Below are 21566 nucleotides of genomic sequence, written 5' to 3' on the forward strand. Positions count from 1 at the left end.
ATTTTTCTTTTCCATCACAACGTTATTACTATCAAAGATAACAATATTTCTTAACAAAACTAAAATAAAATAAGTCGTAATTACCAAATAAATGAAGAGATGTCATGTGAAGATGTCCTAAACAATAACTTCGAAGGTGCACCCTCAGAAAATGAAAACAGTAGAGATCGGATACTAACGTACTTTATTAAATATTCTCACAATAGTTGATCATTTTTCTTTTAACGAACAAACTATATATAACTGGAATTGTATGGATTGAGCATTATATAAAGCACTGCTCATTGGAATGTGCAAGCCATTATGTATCAAATTTTGGCTATACGCTCTCTTCATTGTATACTGCAGTGAGTCCCCGAGATTATATTATTTCATCATACAACTCGTAATGCTCATTTTTGCTTTGGGAATCTGTAACCTTGTTCCCGAATAACTTTTTTTTTCTCTTTTATTGTGCGTTTTTGCAATAAGTTTATTTAACTGGCCAACAAATTTTTTATATACCCTCTTTTAGTTCATCACCATCAGATTTGATAAATCAGCATAAGTTGATCAGAATGCAGTGATTAAGGCGTCGCGTAGTAATCAAATATTTCCACATTTTTAATCAAACTTCACCTTCACCTAACAGGTGCATGCTCTCTTCAACTATCAAATTCATCCTCAGCTTCACTATAATTTGTTTCCACGTCTTCTTCAACATTACCAAAATGGAAAACCATTTTTTTATTATTATTATAATAAATCATAAATACAGCAATACATAAAATTAAAAAAAAAAAAAAAAAAAAAAAAGAAGAGATAATAGACGTACCTCAGAATGGTTCCAACCGAATCGAGTTGCCAACGTGTATTCGTGCATTACATAGTCGGTTTCATGTTCTTCAGAATCCCGCCCTTCGTAATAAACCCAAGCCTCTTTGTATCCAATTACTGAATTCCAAGAGTTGCGTGAATAGATTGAACATTGTGTTGTTAACAACTAAAATCCCTGGCCTGCGACGTGAACCTTTCCTACACCAAAGATTGCGTCCTTCCCTCCTACACAACAACGCGCGTCTTTACGTCTTTACGATCTTCATCTTGGTACTTTCTTGCAAAGAAATTAACCGGATATAGAGATGCCACTGTTAACATAAGTAGGTTCCGGTGCATGTTCTGGAGTTTTGCGGTTGTACTGCACAGCACACAGAGTAACGTTAGAATGTACTGACCGTTGAGATGTGAAGCCACGCAAATTAGATATATATATGGTCGCCATTAGAATATCAAGAAAGAATAGATATAATTTTTATCGAATGTAAAGAGTAATAAGTCAATCCTCTTTCCTTTCTTTGTATCGTTCATCTCTTTATAAAGAATGTTCTTCTCTGGTTGATGAGCGTTAAGAACCCGATTAAGGTAAATTGCAATCCAATTATCATTCCCTTTTCTCTGCCATATTTCTCCTGCCATCATTTTTATATACCACTGATGAGTTTCCCTACTTATACACTCTCCCAAAGGGCGCCTTGAATTTGAAATGGTGTTTTTACATTCATAACCAAAACGTTGTTAGCTGTTGGTGAAACGGTGTGTCCCTATAGTTTGAACTTGCATCTTTTCATGTTCTCAAAATGTTGGTGTCCTTGTCAACAAAATAGATCTTTTCATTTCTGTAAGTTGATATGAGTTACATGTTGGCATCCTCGTCATCGCATATTCCGTGAATTGATGTTCGAAATAGTATGAAGTGACCATAAGTGCAAATTAATTTTATACGTCGTTTTACGAAGAGAGACTTCGTCTTCATTCCTCTTTGTTCTTCCAAACAGTGTGATAGGCAACGGTTCATTCTGGCCTATTATGAAAGGGTGTGCAGTAACATGGCGATGACATGTCTAGTAATGATGACATGGCTTCATTAGATAGAAGAGTGATTGTAGTTCCGCCATGTGGCATCTTGGGGGTTTCTTATTATAAAGAAAGATAGGAAACATAGAATTTAAAAACAAGTTCAATTTTTTTGGACTTTTGGCAGGGGTAAAACAAAAAGAGATATTTTGTAAAAGGATCGCATCTTTATGACAATATTAGGGTCTGGGTCGTAGAAGATGTGGTTGATGTATTTGGGTCGTTGACTAACTTTGACCGTGTATTTTTTTACGAAAATACCCTTATCAATTAGTTAAAAGGATGTAATATCCTAACCTTAGTTATTAACATAACCGGGTTTAGCCAACCAACCCATTTGGAAAATGGACCCGATATATTTGAACTTGGTCTCTTTTCTATCGGTATACCAGGACTTAATCCGTGTCGTAACGGCACGGATATAATTTTTATTTAGTTATGCATTTTCGGATATATGAATATTAAATATAATATTTATTTATATCAAGTTTACCCTTCTTATCGTTACAAAAGCAAAGAAAAACCCGATAAATATTTTTATTCTTCACTCCACAATTCCTTTTCATCATTTTCCGCCTTGACATTCTCGCATATCATGCCCATTCTTTCTCGAGTTGCATCCTCAAGCCAACCATGAAATTATATCTGATTTAATTTTTACATATTTTGTCCCCCCAAAAAACATTATTTTATATGTTTTTTAGTTTACAAAGATATCTTATCGATCCTTTGAAATGGTATTACCTTTCATCATCTTCCTTATTTTAAATTTGAAATGGTATTACCTTTCTACATCTTCCTAATTTTAGTGAAGGATGTTAGGATCTTCATGGACCATATGAACCAACTATATATGGGCTCAACCACATAGCACTGATAATATCCCTACTTGACTATTTTGGGATAAGAGGTGTGCGGTTTTAATCTAAAAGGCCTCGGTGCTACGTAATGAGATGCCCAAGCTTATTAAGCTCCACATGTACTCCTCTTTCTTCCATGTGGGACTATCCCTAGCTATACATATGTGGTTTATCGCGCCATATACTCCAACAATCTCCACCTTGGCGACAATTAACCACTTCACCAGTCCAATCAGACTCCATCACATGATTACTATATGTATATGGTATCCATCGATGATGTTTATTATCCCTATGCGCCTTGGAATCCTACTCCACCTTGAGTTAATGAGAAGGAAAGTACTAACTCCACCTTGAGCATTTTCTTGCCCACCTAGAACCCTGCTCCACTTCAGAGTTACTGTGTGAGACATTAACTCCACCTTAAGCATCAGTTCAACCTTGAGCATCTCCTTGCCGATCTAGAACCCTGCTCCAACTGAGTTAATGGGTGAGACACTAACTCCACCTTGAGCGCCAATTCAACTTTGGTCCTTGTCTGCTTCACCTTGAGTCTGACTGGACTTGCGCCTTAAAACGAGCGACAACCACAACCACTTCTACGTTCGGACAGTAGACCAACCATGGGCTCTGACCTGATACCAATTCTAAGGATCTTCACAGACCATCAGACACTACTTAGGGCCCGACCGCATAACCCCGAACCCCACTTGACCACCTTGGGATAAGAGGTATGGGGTTTTTAACTAAAATGACTTGGTGCTATGTATGGAGATGCCCAAGCTTATTAAGCTCCACATATATTCCTCTTTATTCCATGAGGGACTATCCCTAGCTATACGTATGTGGTTTAGCGCGCCACATACTCCAACAACCGAGCGGAAACAAAACATTAAACTATGTAAGTTGTAACAAAGTTGCAGCGCCTGAACTCATTATTCTTAAGAATAATTGTGTAGATATTAACAGTGTTCCGATCCTTGTTTTTTTACCCTTTAAGAATAGTCTGAAAAGAGTAAAACTCGGAATTGAATCAACAATACATAACGTATTTTATGTTCTTACTATTTCAATGACATAATAGAAAGTTAATTCATTCACTAAAGATATTATATTTTAAAATGTCAAGTCATTTCCGATGGAAACCATTTTAATCATATACGATGTAGTTCTAGTTTTTCAAATTTCCCAGATATATTATGTACATAATTCAATTTGTCATGAAGAGTTCACCGAATGGAATATAGGTAATGACTTGTCCTTTCATGACATTGTGGACTTTTTAACATAGTTGGATCCAGATTTGGTAAAAAATACTGAATTTTGCATTCTCGGGTGAGAGTAATCTAGGTATGGCTACCTCCCAGAAAACTGTTGATGGATGACCGCATTAGTGTCAGTTGAAAATCCCACACTGTCGGATAACCGCAGTGACTAAGTGGGGACAATATTCGTGGAGGATCAGGTCCTTACAAATGGTATTATAGCCGACCACGGGTTACCTGTCGAGGGTGAACGAGTATGCTTGACGGATTATGTCGGGAAAGGGTCTCATGAGTGAGAAAAATGCCAGAGTTAAGGATTGAACATATTCCGGAGCCGAGGACGGCTCCAAATTAAGTTGTTGGTATTATAGTACCCCGACTCGGCAGGTAGGATCCGTCAAATGGAATATAGTCCTTTCCTAACACCGAGACCTTTTCAGCATAATTGGCTTCATATTTGGCGAAAAATATTTATAGTTAAGCATGCTCGGTATTGAGTAATCCTGGGATGGGTGACCTCGTGAGAAGTTGTTGTTGGATGGACGCAATGGTGGCTATTGAAAACCCCATACTGTCAGATCACCGCAGTGGTTAAGTGAGGACATTATCTGTAAAGGGTCAACAATTACATTCTACTACATTACGCTTCCAAATGTGAGGTTATTCGTTGCATAAAAATAATAAAATCATGATTAGTTAGTAAGCCAAATCGTTATGTACTTAACCTAATAACAATACGCTCTACTAACAATAAACTATGTTATCCATCATCATTGAATAAAAATAACGTGAAACCATTTTTCAAGAAATATGTGAGACGGTGCGAAATTACTCACTGGGCACCAATACTTGGCACTGTCATTATGGCCCACTTATATAATTGTTAGCCAATCTAACTAAGTTTGATACTGCTTTTTTCTTTAAGAAAAAAAAAAGTATTTTGAAAACATATTTATCGCAATATTTTTTTCATCCTAGTATTTAACAAAGATTTCATAAAGTGTTTTTTATGCAAAACACTTCCAAAATCTATAATTTTAAAAGTGGGGGAGAAGGAGCTATTAAAATCTTCAAAAGCAAATGCTATAGTTCACCCCAATCTCAAATTTTATTTTCCAATTCTATCCCATCTTTTTTTGTAACTGACAACAATTATCCTGAATCTATATATCACCAATTTTTATTCGTTATATTTTATTCTTTAAAGATAATTATTTTTTATTTTCAGACTACATTTTATGTTATTCTTTATCATTGAAATATACTTTAATTTATCAACAATAAATATTAAGAAATTATTGATTTTTAAAAAATGGTTAAGAAAAATAATACTTTTTAGTAATAATACTAATTAGTAAATTTAATATCACATGTATGTCTGTTTTTGTCATTTTATCACTAACTATAGCTAGACCTGATATTTTTCCATTATAATAAATTTTAGTTTTAGTTTATAATTTCCGACCATTTAATTGTTTTTTTTCTACAGAGCTCGGCACAGTAACGTACGTCGGCAACTATTCAATTGTTTTTTTTTAACATAGGTCGGCCCAGTAACGTATATCAGAAAATCACTTTTGTAAAGCTCGCAGCAACACTAAACTAATCCTGAATATAAAAAATATAATTATTATCATCATTAGTATAATAATTTATATATTATCATTTTTAATTTGACATTGATTAAAATATTTCCATGGCAAATTAATAGAGTATTTATTATGAAGAATTATGGAACCTTAATGACATAATAAATTTTGTATGTTAGATGCATTTCCCAATCACAACCATCACTTATGAAAAACGATTACATCTATCCCTAGATTTATCTCTTGTGAGGACAAATCTGAACCACCACTTACATATGAAAAGTTATCAAAACTGTGCTTTATATTCTTGATAATACAGTTAGCTAGGATTAAATCTAAACAAATCCGCTCATAACCTCACTGATGAGCTTCAACAGAAATTTATTTCAGAAGAAGATTGTGACATGATTTGGGTTCTTCCCGATGGGCTTTTTGGAGATGGTAAATCTGAGGTTGAAGAATTGATGTTGTAACTTTGGTTGTTTCCATTCTGAATCAATCCGAGAACAAAGTTGCTCCAAACCCAACTAATTTAAAGAGGCTTTTAGATAGATTACTAAAAATATTTGAATTTGGAATCACTGTAGCAAGGGGGAAGAAGAGATTGGAACTGCAAAAGCTCGTGGAGAAAATTGAGAGAGAGGTTGACTTCTTAAAATTTTTAAAAGACCATAAAATTGGTAAGAATTTTCTTGTTTGCTTGCACTTGATATGATTGAATTTGTGACACTTTGGATAAGGGTTAATATAATTTTGTTAGGCAATTGATTTTCACTTTAGATTTTCACTTTTAATTTGAATAGATTTGGTTCAGGTTGATCTAATTTTGATAAGGAGATGCCCAATTTTTTGTTGATTGATAAGGTTGCACATATGCACATAAGGTGTTTGGTTTTAGTTCTTAGATATGATGTTTGTCTGTTTGAAACAACATCTGTTTGATTTTAATTAAGCCACAAATTTGAAATGAGATGAATGGTTTCATGGGAAAGTCTGGTGATGATTATAGGGGTAAAACAGAATTCCCTCGTCAATACTTAAACAGTCAGCACAGTCAACTAATGGTCACGGGTTTTGTGAACATTGGAAAAGTCAGCTAACTTTTTTCTAACAGTCTTCAGGTAGTCCATGACCCAAATACATCAACTGTAAATTCTACGATCCAGACCCTAATATAGCCAAAAAGATAGGATCCTTTTACAAAATAACTCAAACAAAAATCATTCTTTTTTGGGTTACCAAATTATGGTATAGTGACCTTGTGGGTCCACCCCTCACCACCAGTAGTCCACCAACAACAATAATACCGTTGCCGCAACCAACAAACACCACTAGCAACAACATCAAAAGCCACCACCTAATATGAGCACCATCAACACCACCATCAATATCCACACCACCTACCACCACCAACCAGCACCCAAACCAAGAACTTACCATTTCATACAAAGCTCCTAAATATTCGGTACCAAGATATTACCTTTTCCTCTGTTGTGTTGAGTGGAGTTGCAGCTGTCCCTACAAGGATGATGAATATCTGATAGAGCTAGTTTAATAAACTGGACCACCATAAATCAATTGTTTAAATTTGGATTACATAAAATCGACGTTGCTGTTGGCGCAGATCAAACAACCTTATCTCTCTTTGAAATCTCCGGAATAGCTACTATCTCTCTCATCGTTCTACTTGGACTCCTCCACTTAGTGATTGGATTAAAATTAATTATGGCGAGGCTCGACTAATGATCAGTCTAGTATCTGGCTGAGGCAGCACCCCCACGTTGGCTTGTACCATCTTTTAGAAGTTATTTTTCGTTTCAATTAAGGAGAAAACCAGAAATTAGTTGGGGGTCATAATTTCATAATGACCTCTGGAGGGAAAAAATATCTTTCGTGACTTCTAGAAAAAATGCTCCTCGAGAAGAAGAAACACTTCTATTTCAGGTATCGGAATACCCTGTAATGTTTCTTTTGTATAATTGAGTTTGCTAAGAAAGACGAAGAAGAAGACTCACAAATCATCATTTATGTAATGATGCTGCTGCTTATTACGTTACATTGATTGCCGAAAAGTGATCCTCAATATTAAGTACAATAAAAAGAATAGAATTACGGGGACCTTAGCTCTCTGCATAGTAGTCTTCCATCAGCTTCAACAATGCTCTTCAATAAGGTCGTACAGTTTTGTCTGAACTAGCGACACTGCTGCTTCTATGGTATGCCACGTGAATTTGACAACATATTTATCCGGGAGCTTGCCTTTTGAGCCTTCAGATGCAAGGTTAGATAGAAAAAACATTATTGTTTTGGAGGATGATTTACCTGCATATCCCAATCACATCTAGTGATGATTATGATAAATATCAACGTCCAGATAGTTGTACCACTAGTCATCCCACTCCATGTACCCTGCAAGTCTACGAATTCGTTGAAAGTAAAATGCTTACTAAAAGGGGTTTTGCAATAAAATCGCTGGTGTAGTTGGGCAAGTGGAAAGAAAGTAATATATACTGGAACACAGAGATGGAAAACCCATCCAAGGAAAGCTCCAAGTGGAAGTCCAATGACATAATAACAAACGATATTAATGAAAGTTGTTGGGATATATCATATATGTTTTAAAAGATTGCTTTTGTACATTTATTTCAACAATTAATGTCAGAGCTTGTCCCAGTAGTTAGGTATTGTGGGCCCTGAGGGTGAGGTCTTATGATCCAATCCCTCTCCTAGCTAATTGTGTATATGTATATGTATATGTATATAAATTATAAATAGTATATTATCACATTAGTCCGGACGCGGGGTTTTAGGGATCTTGGGAGGTCTCTTGAATTTGAAAAATATTTTTTAATTGCTCTTTTTAGAAAGATCTTTTCAAAACGATTTCACTGGTTATATTTACAGATTCAACTGTATTTATTTTGGCATAACTTACTTGACCGTTTTTGGACAGTTGGAGAATTATATGGAGACAATTAAATTTCCATTAATTTATTCTTAATTGCAAAGGTTATAAAAAGCCAGTTTTAAGAACCAAAACGGGATAAGGTTTTATATTTACTGTTTTTGTGAATCAAGAGACTAAGTTTTCCAGGACAAAATTAAAAGAGTGAAAGTGATCGTTTTCTGATTGTGTGCGTAAGAGATCGACGAGGGTTTTTGTGACGGCACGGAAAATTACGCCTGGCGCGCCTGGGCATGCAGGCCATAACTCCCCCGACGCGCCATGATGATGCTACTAACCGGGCCTTAACACTAGGCAAATGCACGTCCATTTGCCCTTGCAAGCATGCTCGTGGAGCATGATGCAGCTAACTTACCTTCCACGTCGTTCTAACTTACCATATAACAAGGGTATAAAACCTTGCCTCAATGTAGGAAATTCATCACTGAATTTCCTATCCAGATGAGTAATTGTCATACTGCCTCTTGAAGTTTGGCCACAATCATCTCCTGTGTCAATCTAACGAGACAAATGATATGAGAGGCCAAAGTGCCACAATCATCTCTCAAGTAGATGATATGAGTGACAAAGTGCTAGACCGACAATGCTACAACTCATTGCGTCTGCCTACATATCCTTTCCTACTCTAAAGGTATCAAGCACAAACCGTATTTCATCCTCGAAGGGACAAGAAACTTAATCCAACTCGTTTGAAAGCCCATGTTCTAGCAATAATGGTAATGGTGTAGTTCGTATATATCGTTCCGTCAAAATGCACAACGGTTGCGCATTATCGAGTCTGCGATATAGCATGGTGATGCTTAAGCATCAAATGCCCTATTTGCAATGTTACACAACTATAAATGAGGCTTACACATAATTTATGCTCCTTCGGATAAGTTATGAAGCTTACTTAGTGCACAGTCTACATATGCACCTTCAACCAACTACCCCTCCTTATATATATTTACTTGACACTTCTACAACTTGGGAAAGTGGTGAGGATTGCCATTCACCAATTCCCATTTTTGAGGTGCTTGCTTCACTATTCATGGTCATTGCCTTGTATTTAGGAAAAACCGACAATAATTGCTGGGTTTACTTCAGTGTTGCATTATGATTGCGCAACATTACTTCTACCGTATTGCACAATGATTACGCAACAGTTACTCTGGCATACAACACAATGATTGCGCAACACTCGTTCTGTCTATTGCACAATGATTGCGCAACATTTACTCTGGTATATTGTACAATGATTGTGCAATATTAACTTGGACAGCCTGGTCTGGCATGATGCACAATAGTAGTGTGATATTGGCTCTAGACCAATGGACTGCATAATACGCAATGATTGCGCTGCAAAGCTCAAGGCCATCAATCCAACTGACCTAATGCATCATGATGATGCAAGATTTGGCCCTTGGCCAATTTCCAAACATAATTCGTCATTTTGGGGCGATATTGGCCTTAGGCCAATCTACCTCTTACCATGCAATAAATCTTTGGTTGAAGCTTCATCTCAGGACATGGCACATCTTTGAGCATGCGCCATGCTAAAAACACGAGGTGTTACATTATTCACCCCTTTAAAAAATTTCGTCCCCGAAATTCAAAACAAAAACTATTGTGGACAAACTTTTGGATTCCTGAGCAAAAGTCCAATACCAGATCCTCAGAAAATACGCAATGATCCTTCAGTTCGTTATGGAGCATCAATTAGAACCTTCTGAGTAGACGACGGATACCTCATACTCAGGAATCCCAAATGAGTCTACAACGTTACCAAGAATATCAATTGGCCAGTCGCAAAGGATATCTCGACCAGGTGTCCTAAGGGGATTCCCATACCACCACCTAGGAATCCCTAAAGTTCACAAGTTGAAATATGTCATTCAAATGACATGCAAAATCTTAACGCAGTACTGAGTGGAATAGAATCCATTTTCTTACTGAAGGAGAAGGGTTGGTTTTGGGGAGGAAAGCGAAGAGAGTGTTAAGACCAGAATATTTGATTCTGGAAGAGTAGTTGTTTCACGACTTGTATCAGAAAGTGAGAAGCTAACAGATGGAAAGCTAGAAAATATTTTCTGAGTGGTGTATGCTCCTGACCCGAACTTGTTGTTCAGTGGAAATAGGTAATACCTATTTATACAAGTCGAAGTGAAACGTACTCTGGTCTCATTAAGAAATGGAAAACGGGTGAGTAAATTGGAGGAGGTGGTAACCGGTAACGCCTGGAATTGATGTTCCATAAAAGAAAACGTTTCACCATTACTCCCTGTATTTACTAATCACCTCATCCTTATGACACTTTCTTATAACAGGCGTAGTATACGCTGCACGTTGTAAACCGCCAAACCAATACCCAATGAGCATCCCCCAGTTTGTGACATGTGTTGATGTCTCGAGTGTTTTCAAGGAAAACATGTATCATGTTGTTGTCGTCTGGCAAGTCGAGCTTGGGAGACTTGCCGGCTCGATGACCTTCGACGGTCGAGATTTTGCATCTTAAGAGGAAAGGTAGTCGTTGATTATTGCAACCCTTCGTTTGGTAGCCAGTGGCATGAAAACATGCTCGGTATGGATTTTATATGGCTTGGTTTAGGCGCGGCCAAAAGTTAGGGTTTTGGATTTGTTTAGGTGCGACCAAACTAGGGCCAAAAGTTGTCATGCGTTAGCTGGTAACCTTGGACGGCTAAGATCTGCATCTTAGATGAAAAGGTGGTCGTTGATCGTTGCAGGCCTTTATTTTGGCATCCGCATAGGGAAGGCTGGTATGGCGTGGCGCGGCAAGGTGGTTGGCATGCCTTGGCACGGTTTGGCGTGGCCAAAACTAGGGTTTTGGGCCAAAGATTATCATGCGTTGTGTGGCGATCTTGGACGGCTAGGATTTGCATCTAGAATTGAAGGGTGGCCGTTGATCGTGGCACACCTTCGTTTTGGTAGCCGCATAGGGAAGGCCGGTATGGCGTGGCGCGGCAAGGTGGTTGGCATGCCATTGGCACATGGGGCATGGCGTGCCTTGGCACGGTTTGGCGTGGCCAAAACTAGGGTTTTGGGCCAAAGGTTACCATGTGTTGTCTGGCGACCTTGGACGGCTAGGAATTGCATCTAGGATTGAAGGGTGGCCGTTGATTTGTCACACACCTTCGTTTTGGTAGCCGCATAGGGAAGGACGGTATGGCGTGGCGCGCAAGGTGGTTGGCATGCCATTGGAACATGTGGCATTGCATGCCTTGGCACGGTTTGGCGTGGCCAAAACTAGGGTTTTGGGCCAAAGGTTACCATGCTTTGTCTGGGGACCTTGGACGGCTAGGATTTGCATCAAGGATTGAAGGGTGGTCGTTGATCATTGCACGCCTTCGTTTTGGTAGCCGCATAGGGAAGGTCGGTATGGCGTGGCACGACGCGGCAAGGTGGTTGGCATGCCATTGACACATGTGGCATGGCATGCCTTGGCACGGTTTGGCGTGGCCAAAACTAGGATTTTGGGACAGAGGTTACCATGCATTGTCTGGCAACCTTGGACAACTAGGATTTGCATCTAGGATTGATGGGTGGTCGTTGATCGTCACACGCCTTCGTTTTGGTAGCCGCATAGGGAAGGCCGGCATGGTATGGCGCGGAAAGGTGGTTGGAATGCCATTGGCACATGTGGCATGGCATTCCTTGGAGCGGTTTGGCGTGGCCAAAAATAGGATTTTGGGCCAAAGATTACCATGTGTTGTCTGGCGACCTTGGACGGCTAGGATTTGTATCTAGAATTGGAGGGTGGTCGTTGATCGTCGCACGCCTTCGTTTTGGTAGCCGCATAGGGAAGGCCGACATGGTATAATAAGGCAGAATGGTGCGGACGGCTTGGCATAGCGGGGACAAGGCCGAATGGTGCGGGCGGCTTGGCATAGTGGGGCCAAGGAAGAATGGTGCGGACGGCTTGGCATAGTGGGGCCAAGGCAGAATGGTGCGGATATCTTGGCAAAGTGGGGTTAAGGCAGAATGGTGCGGGCGGCTTGGCATAGTGGGGCCATGGAAGAATGGTGCGGACGGCTTGGCATAGTGGGGCCAAGGCAGAATGGTGCGGTTGGCTTGGCATGGTGGGGCCACGGGTTTGGCATGACATTGGCGCATGGTGCGGCCAGCATGGCCAGGGCCAAGGCAAGGTGTGGTTGGCTTGGCATGGCGGGGCCAAGGGTTTGGACGGCTTGGCATGGTAGGGCCAAGGAAAGGTGCGGTTGGCTTGGCATGGTGGGGCCAAGGGTCTGGCATGCCATTGGCGCATGGTGCGGCCAGCATGGCTAGGGCCAAGGGTTTGGCATGCCATTGGCACATGGTGCGGCCAGCATGGCTGGCATGCCTTGGCGCGGTATACGTGGATGGCATGGTTTGCAATTGGCACAGTGGTGCGGCTGGCATGGTTGGCATGCCTTGGCGCGAAGATGTGGCTGGCATGGTTTTCCATGGGAACAATGGTGTGGCTGACATGGTTGGCATGCCTTGGCGCGGAGATGTGGTTGGCATGGTTTTCCATTGGCACGGTGGTGCGGCTGGCATGGTTGGCATGCCTTGGCGCGGAGATGTGGCTAGCATGGTTTGCCATTGGCACCGTGGTGTGGCTGGCATGGTTGGCATACCTTGGCGCGATGATGTGGCTGGCATGGTTTTCCATTGGCGCAGTGATGCGGCTGGCATGGTTGGCATGCCTTGGCGCGAAGATGTGGCTGGCATGGTTTGCCATTGGCACGGTGGTGCGGCTGGCATGGTTGGCATGCTTTGGCGCGGTAGCATGAGAATTAGGGTTGTGGCATGGATGATGTTAGTCAATATTAAGGGTTTTGCCGTGGAACATGACCCATGTAAAAAAAAGGTACCCCGGTAATTCTTACGTAGGCATGCTGATTGATTCAATAAATATGCTAATGGTCATAGTGATGTCATGTCGGATGTACAGTTTTACGATTTTAACCCTAAGCTAAAAACCACCATCAACAACTGCGACTACATGTAATTTTCTTTACTTTTTGTTTTGTTTCCAACCTAGGGACAAAGTTCTTTAAAGGGGGTAATGGTATGAGAGGATGAACTTTTATCGAGTCTAGTTTAGCATCTTAGAGGTGGAAATCATAATAATATATCATTTTGGAGTGCGCTCAACTCTAGGGATGCCTTTGAACATAAATACCGGTGCTAAATCACTTAACATGCACCCCTCCATGTTGTAGTTTTCATTGTCCGAGATGGAGCTTCATCTAAAGATTCATCAAAAATTACGCATTATGTTTGGCATTTGGCCAAGGACCAAATCTTGGATAATCATAATGCATTAGGCTAGTTGGTTAGATGGCCTTGGGCGTTGCAACGCGGTCATTGCGTATTATGCAGGCTATCGACGTAGAGCCAATATCACACAACTATTGTGCATCATGCCTGAGCAGGATGGCCAAGTAAATATTGCACCATTATTATGCAATACGCCGGAGTATATATTGCGCGATCATTGTGCAATATCTTAAACGACTGTTACACAATCATTGTGCAATATGTCAGAGTAACTATTGCACAATTTTTATGCAATACGGCAGATCTAGCCGGCAGAAGGACCGTTGCGCAATCATTGCGCAACATTGAAGTAAACCTAACAATAAGTGTTGGTTATTCAGAAAAACATGGTAACTACCATAAATATTAAAGCAAGCACCTCAAAAATGGGACTTGGTGAATGTCCTCTCACCTTTCCAAAGTTGTAGAAATGCCAAGTAAACATATATGAGGATGGGTAGTTAGTTGAAGGTGCGTATGCGGACTATGTACTAAGTAAGCTTCATAGCTTAGCCGAAAGAGTATAAATGATGTGTAAGCCTCATTTATAGCTACGTAGCCATAAAAATAAGGCATTTAATGCTTAGGCATCACTATGCCATATCGCGGACTTGATAATGCGCAACCTTCGTGCATTTTACAGAATGACCTATACGTACTAGGCCATTACCATTATTTCTAGGCCACGACCTTGAAAACGAGTTGGAGTAACTTGCTTGTCCCTTCGAGTATGAACTACGGTCTGTGCTTGGATTAAGTTGCTTGATGATCCCTTCAGAGTAGGAAAGGGTACGTAGGCAGCCGCAATGAGTTGCAACATTGTCTGTCCAGCACTTTGTTTCTCATATCATCTACTTGAGGGATGAGTGCAGCACATTGGCCTCTCATATCATCTGTCTCGGTATCTCGACGTAGGAGATGATTGTGGCCAAACTTGATGAGGCAGTATGACGGTTACTTGGCTATATAGGAAATTCATCACTGAATTTCCTACGTTGAGGAAAGGCTTTATACCCTTGTTCTGTGGTACGTTGGAACGGTGTGGAAGCTAAGTTAGCTGCATCATGCTCGACGAGAATGCTTGAAAAGTAAAATGGACATGGAGTTGCCTAGTGTTACGTCCCGGTTAGCAGCATCATCATGGTGCATAATTTTCTGGTCCGTCTCAGTTTTTCTCGGCTGTTTTATCCTGGGAACGTTGTGACAAAGATAGACTACTTGCACAAAACTCAAGGAAGAGCCACGAAACGTCTTAAAAATAACGACCTGGTCGTAACTCATCTGTCATCTTTTTTTGTGTTTTGTTTTGCAGGTGTGAAATCTGCCATCCAGAGCCAACGACTAACCCTGATGGAGACAGGATAGAACACCACTGTACGTATATTATAAACTATATAGATGTCATATAAAATTGAATTGATGTGTACCCAAGAGAAAAAATTGAATGTTGTCGAGGAGAATGGTGAAAGGCAAGAGGAATGCAAGGTTATCAACTGCGTGGAGGACGGCGTCACTCGGGGTGAAAATGATTGCTAACTTATTATATCATTATCAAGGTACAAAAAAAAAATACCCCTCTTACCAAAGATGTAACAACTGAAATGAACGAAGCAAATTTTGTAGTTTTTACATTACCTACTCCGAGCTCGTTTACAACAGTTACTTTAATACCAAGCAAACACTAGTATGTATAGTCCAAAAGGACTTTCACAAAATATGTACAAGGTCGTGTATATACTGGCCTTTCCGTTGGAATGCATCAAAGTGACGCATTCTAAGTTCTCAACACAGCAACAGAGCTGCGTAGCTTACACATCATATACTTTACTTACTAAGCTAGAAAGCTTAGTAGTGCATCTCCGTTGAATGCACCTTTAACCAACTTCCCTCCCTATATATATGTATTATTGGCATTATTACGTATCAATATAGCAGAGAAGTTGCCAACAAGCCAAGTCCAATTGGTTTCTCGGTAACGAATTTAAAACAATGAACCATATTAATGGTGCATTACCAGTTATGGCCCAATGACCAACTTGAGAAGTGCACTATGATGGTGCAATATTATAACTTTTTGTCAAAATGCCAACGAAACTTCATCTCATGCATCATGTGAAATGTGTAGGGTGTTACAGCTACAGTTCGGTTTCGCTCAAAACTACTGCAGTACAGTTTCCAGTAGTTGCAGTCTCGTTTTGTGTAACTGCTGTATTCTAGTTTCACGTAGCAATTGCAGTCCAAATCCATGCATGCCTAAAGCAACCCAGGTTCACAATTGTTACAATCTAGTTTCATAAAATTAATGCAATCTAGTTTTACGCACAGGTGCAGCAGTTCAGCAAATTATTGTTGTCCAGTATTGCTTGCAATTACTGTCAGCATGCACTTACCAACAAAGTTTTGCTTGCAACAACACTCGAAAAGGATAGTTCGGTTTACCTAGCATCTGCTACTTTCCAGTTTCGTCGTCCATGATTAAAGATCGAGTGTCAACAAAACTGCCTGACAATAAAGTCCGGCAACCAAGTTCACCGGAAAAGTCTACTAGTCGTAGTTGAAGGCGGGTCACTTATCACCTCAAGCAAAACAACTTTTCTAGAGGGGTTCTTTGTTAAGATCTCGGCAAAAAATACTAAAGAGCCACTGTCTGCTTCAACAATGACAATTTATATATAGGGGGCGAACTCTGTCATTGTTCATTGAACCAAAAGAGAAACAAACTTGGAAACTCCACAAAAAGTTGGAGTTTAAGGGGAGGCGATATTTGTGTCATGTATAAAACTGCCACATAATGGGCCAAACTGATGCCTAGACTGCCATTTGGCTGTCATCCAAGTCTTCCATCCAGCAAACAAACTCATTCTACAGGCTATCCGAATTTTCCATCTGGTCAGATAAAAGGCAATTGTCTGTCAATGGTGAACGGTCAAAATCAAGTGGTCCCGGTCCGACGATCCGGTTCATCTGGCCTGGTCTACCGATTCATTTTGCCCGGCTTAATTCACCAGTTCGGTTCGTCTGACTTGATTCACCCAGCTCGGTTTGCGGACTCGATTCTCCCGCACTCGTTAGTCTATGCGTCTATCTAATGTTCTTTTCATTTTCTCAGCCATTTTATCATCCATGCTATACGCTAGCCAGTTGGAGCTCGACAACCACAGTCAACAGGCAATCAACAACCATAGTCGTCAAAGTATACACCGCCGGTGAAAGTCAAGTCCCGCCGGTCGAATCCCATAACCCATGTCAGTTGGGCCTTATTCACTGACCCAATACTGGAATCCTCCAACAAGGTTGTAGAGGTTTCTGGATTTCTTGTTGACCAAATCACTACGGGAAAAATTCCGAAACTTTCCAGATGTCTTGTTGGCAAGGTAACCACATGTGAGATTTTTCTCGGATATTGCAGGGATTATAATATATGGAAATGGGGGATCTCAATTTAAGAGGACACACGAAAATACATAAAAAAAATACAACAAAAAACTCTAATAGGAAGTAGAAAAACCATTATATTTTCCTAGTCAATAAAATATCTATGCCAGCGAAAATTGGTCCATAAAGTGAGTACAACTCGACGAACCACGTTAAATCATGTCTTTTTTATTTATCTTTAATTTTAGTTTTAAACATATTTCATACCATCATCACCAAATCAATCGTGTTTTGTTCCAAAAATTATTTTTGATTTAAAGAGCACAAATCATCTATTTAATAATGTTGCCACGTATTTCTTTGCAGTGGTTACAGTGATTGCCGGAAAGTGATTCCAATAATAAAAACGATATAAAGTAGAATTGCAGGGACCTTAACATTGCACAATGCAACAATTTGCTAAACTGCTGCTTTTAGGGTATGCCACCTGAATTTGACAACATATTCATCCGTCTGCTTGCCTTTTGAGCTTGCATATCCCAATCACACCTAATGATTATTATGCTCAATATCAACGTTTGAATAGCGGTACCACCTATCATCCCACTCCATATACCCTGCAAATTTTCACATTTAGTTTGATCATAGTACTTTTATGTTTGTTGGAAGAAAAAATTCACCAAGTAAAAGAAAGTAATACATACTGGAACACCAAAATGGAAAACCCATCCAAGGACAGCCCCAAGTGGAAGTCCGATGATATAATAGCAGCCAATGTTAATGTATGCTACCGATGCTTGCCATCCTGAGCCAACGGCTACCCCTGATAGAGTTACGATACAATATTATAATTAATATACACCACTATACGTATATATTCGCAACTATAAATACAAAATTGAAGTAGTGTTTTTACGTATGTACCCGAGAGAATAGGTTGAACGCTGTTGAGGAGAATGGTGCAAGCCAAGAGGAATGCCAGGTTATCAACTGCGTGGAGGACGGCCTCACTCGAGGTGAAAATGATTGCCAACTTATCATGAAAAACCATTATCAGGGTACAAAAGAATATCCCTATTATCAAAGATGTAATTACTGAAACTTGGGAAGCAAATTTTGCAGCTTTTCCGTTCCCTGCTCCAAGCTCGGTTGCAACCCTTACTCTGATGCATTACACACAAATTTAGAAGCATTTGAGACGGTATTATACAAATTAATTTGCTAACAAGTTGCTAATTCATCCGATTCAAAATGGTCAATTACCCGGTTGCGGCGAAGAAAGCAAATGGAATCATCACTTCCCATCCGTTTATGCTCATACTGTGAACCACATCAAAATATCATATTTATAAACCAAACTCTAATATCAGTGGATATGGACTTAAGGTCAAAACTTGTGCATCCCTAAGCAGCCCAGCATAAGAAGAATACACACCAGATGGTAAGAGCTGAGACTGCAACCGTAGCGTTGTTCAAGTTTCCAGACATCAAAACCAGTATTCTGTAGTACCAATATTCCAAACTGTACATTTCCCATTCAAATTTAGCCACAACGAGATTCAACCTATGGGCATCAGCAAAAAAAGCAACGAGATATGCAAAGAGAGATAGAGTAGTATACCATATCATGACGCCAGAAGCCACCGAGAGTTTGAAAAAATCCCAAAGACCAGAAAAGGCTTCCATAGAAAAACCAGTCCATGTTTCAGGGCAACCACCACAAGCCATGTAAGCAACTGGTCCCAAAGCTATAATCCACCATGAGACATTGGACGCGGCAGCAGCTCCAAGAACACCAAAACCAAGTTTGTAAACGACTAACCAGGTAAGGAAAATATGAAACAGTAGGGCACCCATGCATACCCAAGCAGCTATTGGGGTCTTGCGTTGACACTGAAGAAATCTTTGTGAAGGCAGCTGTATAGCTAAGGCAAAAGGAATTGGAATCAGCCATATTGTGACTAATCCTGTTAGCTCAGCCAAATCATGTGGTTGTCCCAAGAGTTTAAGAATTGGGGTAGTAAATATGTAAACCGGTAGAAGTAAAATTGCACAGAGAGTCAAAACAATCCATGAACGCTGCAGGTAAATTCCTAGCATATGGTATCGTTTAGCTCCGTATGCTTGACCACATAATGTCTCTAACGCACTCGCCATTCCCAACTGATTAACAACATATAAAATAAAAAAAAATACTAAATTGAAAGCTAGATTATCAAGAAGTAAATGAAAGAGCTGTAGAATTTTACTTACCAATAATCCGAAGGTAAAACCAATAACAACTGTAACTGAAATGGAAACTGCAGCAAGCTCAAGGACACCCAAATGACCAGCAAAAGCTTGGGTGATAACCAGTATAGAATTAGAAGATAGACGGATGACGATACTTGGACCAGCAATATACCAAAACTTCTTCGATTCGACCCAAACTCGGCTCGGTAAATCATCTCGTTTTTCATTATGATGATTCAGTTGCAGTGTAGTCGGCGGTGATAAATATTCTTCTAACAACGGAGCGTTCATCGGTTCCTCTCCTGCTCCATCTCCACTTTTGCCGTCTTTCATTTTACTTGATCTAGTAGTTCAATTTGTCACCAATTTCGCTACTCTAATCGATCTATTTCATTTGAACAAGAATAGGTTGCATAGACTTATAGTTGAGATTCCAAGACTTATTGTTGAGATATTCTTCAGTTAGTAAAGAAAAGTAATCAAATCCAGAACCGGAACGTACTTACCGAGGAACCAAAGGCCAATAACTGAAATTCAGTGCAAATCCAGCTTTTAACATGTTTTCCATTTGTTTTCCATAGTTACATCTATAAAGACTTGGAAGTTTAATTGGAGAGACAAAAGACTTAGTCCAATATCCCGGTTGCCATATGGAAAGAGCGAAATGCAAGAACCTTTGATAACAAAAAGAAAACTTTAACAAACCTCATTAGAAATATCAAATTAAAAGCGTTTTTTTGGACCGATTCAAACACAAAAATGTTAGGGCTTACGACAAATATTGTGATTTCTTTATTTGATTCATTTTAACGGCCTCCGTATTTTTTTTTGTATTTTTTTAGTTGGATAGCTGAATCCCCTTTTGGTCCCTTTTTTTCGGTTCGTCGTAATCATTCGGTTCGTTTATAATCATTGGGTGGGTTAAGGTATTCCTTAAGTGCCCTTTTTTAACGAAATTACTATTTGACCGATCAAACAAACAACAACATGTTTTCCATCTGTGACTGTAAGCAATAGCTAGGCATATGATCATCCAGAAAGCTGGCCTACATAGTGGTACATGATCCAAATATTACTGAGTGAGACGTATGAGGCGAGTTAAACATTGGAACAATAAAAAATGAAAAAAAAATTCATAAACAATCTGATACCGGGACAAATCAGATATTGAGATAGATTCAGATCCCGAGTTGGATACAAACAAACAAGGTGTGAAAAAATATTGCATCATAGAACCTTCCACGCCAATATTTTTATACATTCACTAGCCATTCCCAACTAATTGGGACCAACAGTTGAATATTTGAATTGGAATAGTGGAATACCAACTGAGACGTTTGGTAGTTGTACCAAGAGGTCCCGAATCGGATTGGAATAGTGGAATACCAATCTGTACATAATGAAGACAGTTAGAATGATGACTAACGCTTCAATTGGGGGCTGAATAGGGTGTTTGAATTTTACCGACTCAATTGGTTCAAGTGGAACCAAACTAGTTCATTGGCTCAGATGTTTCATTTTTAAAAGTTGCTCAATATATATACTCGAGTCGGATAACTCATACTTGGAGTCATAGATTCGTTAGACTTGCATCTTGTTTATTTGATTTTTACTCAGATCTGAATTTGATTACATCCCGGATCAGATGCCAGGTCGTTCGGATTTTCATTTTTATGATGTTTAATTCAAGATCTGACTCGGCTACGTATAACTCGGATGTATACGACTCGTTGGGTACATATCTTATTGGATTCAAGAAACAATCATACCCCTAATATTCTAATATATTTATTTTTCAAATATAGATATAATATTGTATACGACTCGTCGGGTACATATTTTATTGGATTCAAGAACTAATCATACCCCTAATATTTTAGTAACTTACGAGTCAGATACAATAAATAGATTTAGGTACAATAAGTCAAATTCATACGAAACAGTTAAGTTAGAAAAATAAAAAGAACAACCTTTTAGTGCAATCATTGAACTTGACGGTATGCAACTGGGTTGCGCTGACGCGGACACGGTGACGCGACGACGACGCGGATGCTGACAAATTTTCATGGAACTAGGATGCGAACACGTT

The 21566-nt window shown here is 39.6% G+C and overlaps 1 protein-coding gene across 1 annotated transcript; it reads right to left on the reverse strand.

Moving 5' to 3' along the window:
* Positions 1–17534: 17534 nt before the first annotated feature.
* Positions 17535–19963, reverse strand: LOC113311459 (protein DETOXIFICATION 27-like). Its single transcript, XM_026560297.1, has 7 exons — positions 19499–19963; positions 18867–19408; positions 18681–18767; positions 18509–18565; positions 18170–18408; positions 17950–18068; positions 17535–17862 (listed from the first exon to the last, which is right to left on the reverse strand). Exons 1-7 carry the CDS (start codon positions 19808–19810, stop codon positions 17719–17721), a joined length of 1500 nt encoding a protein of 499 aa, XP_026416082.1. The 5' UTR covers positions 19811–19963; the 3' UTR covers positions 17535–17718.
* Positions 19964–21566: the final 1603 nt, after the last annotated feature.

The sequence above is a fragment of the Papaver somniferum genome, chromosome 1, assembly GCF_003573695.1.
Source record: "Papaver somniferum cultivar HN1 chromosome 1, ASM357369v1, whole genome shotgun sequence".
Classification (NCBI taxonomy): Eukaryota; Viridiplantae; Streptophyta; class Magnoliopsida; order Ranunculales; family Papaveraceae; genus Papaver; species Papaver somniferum.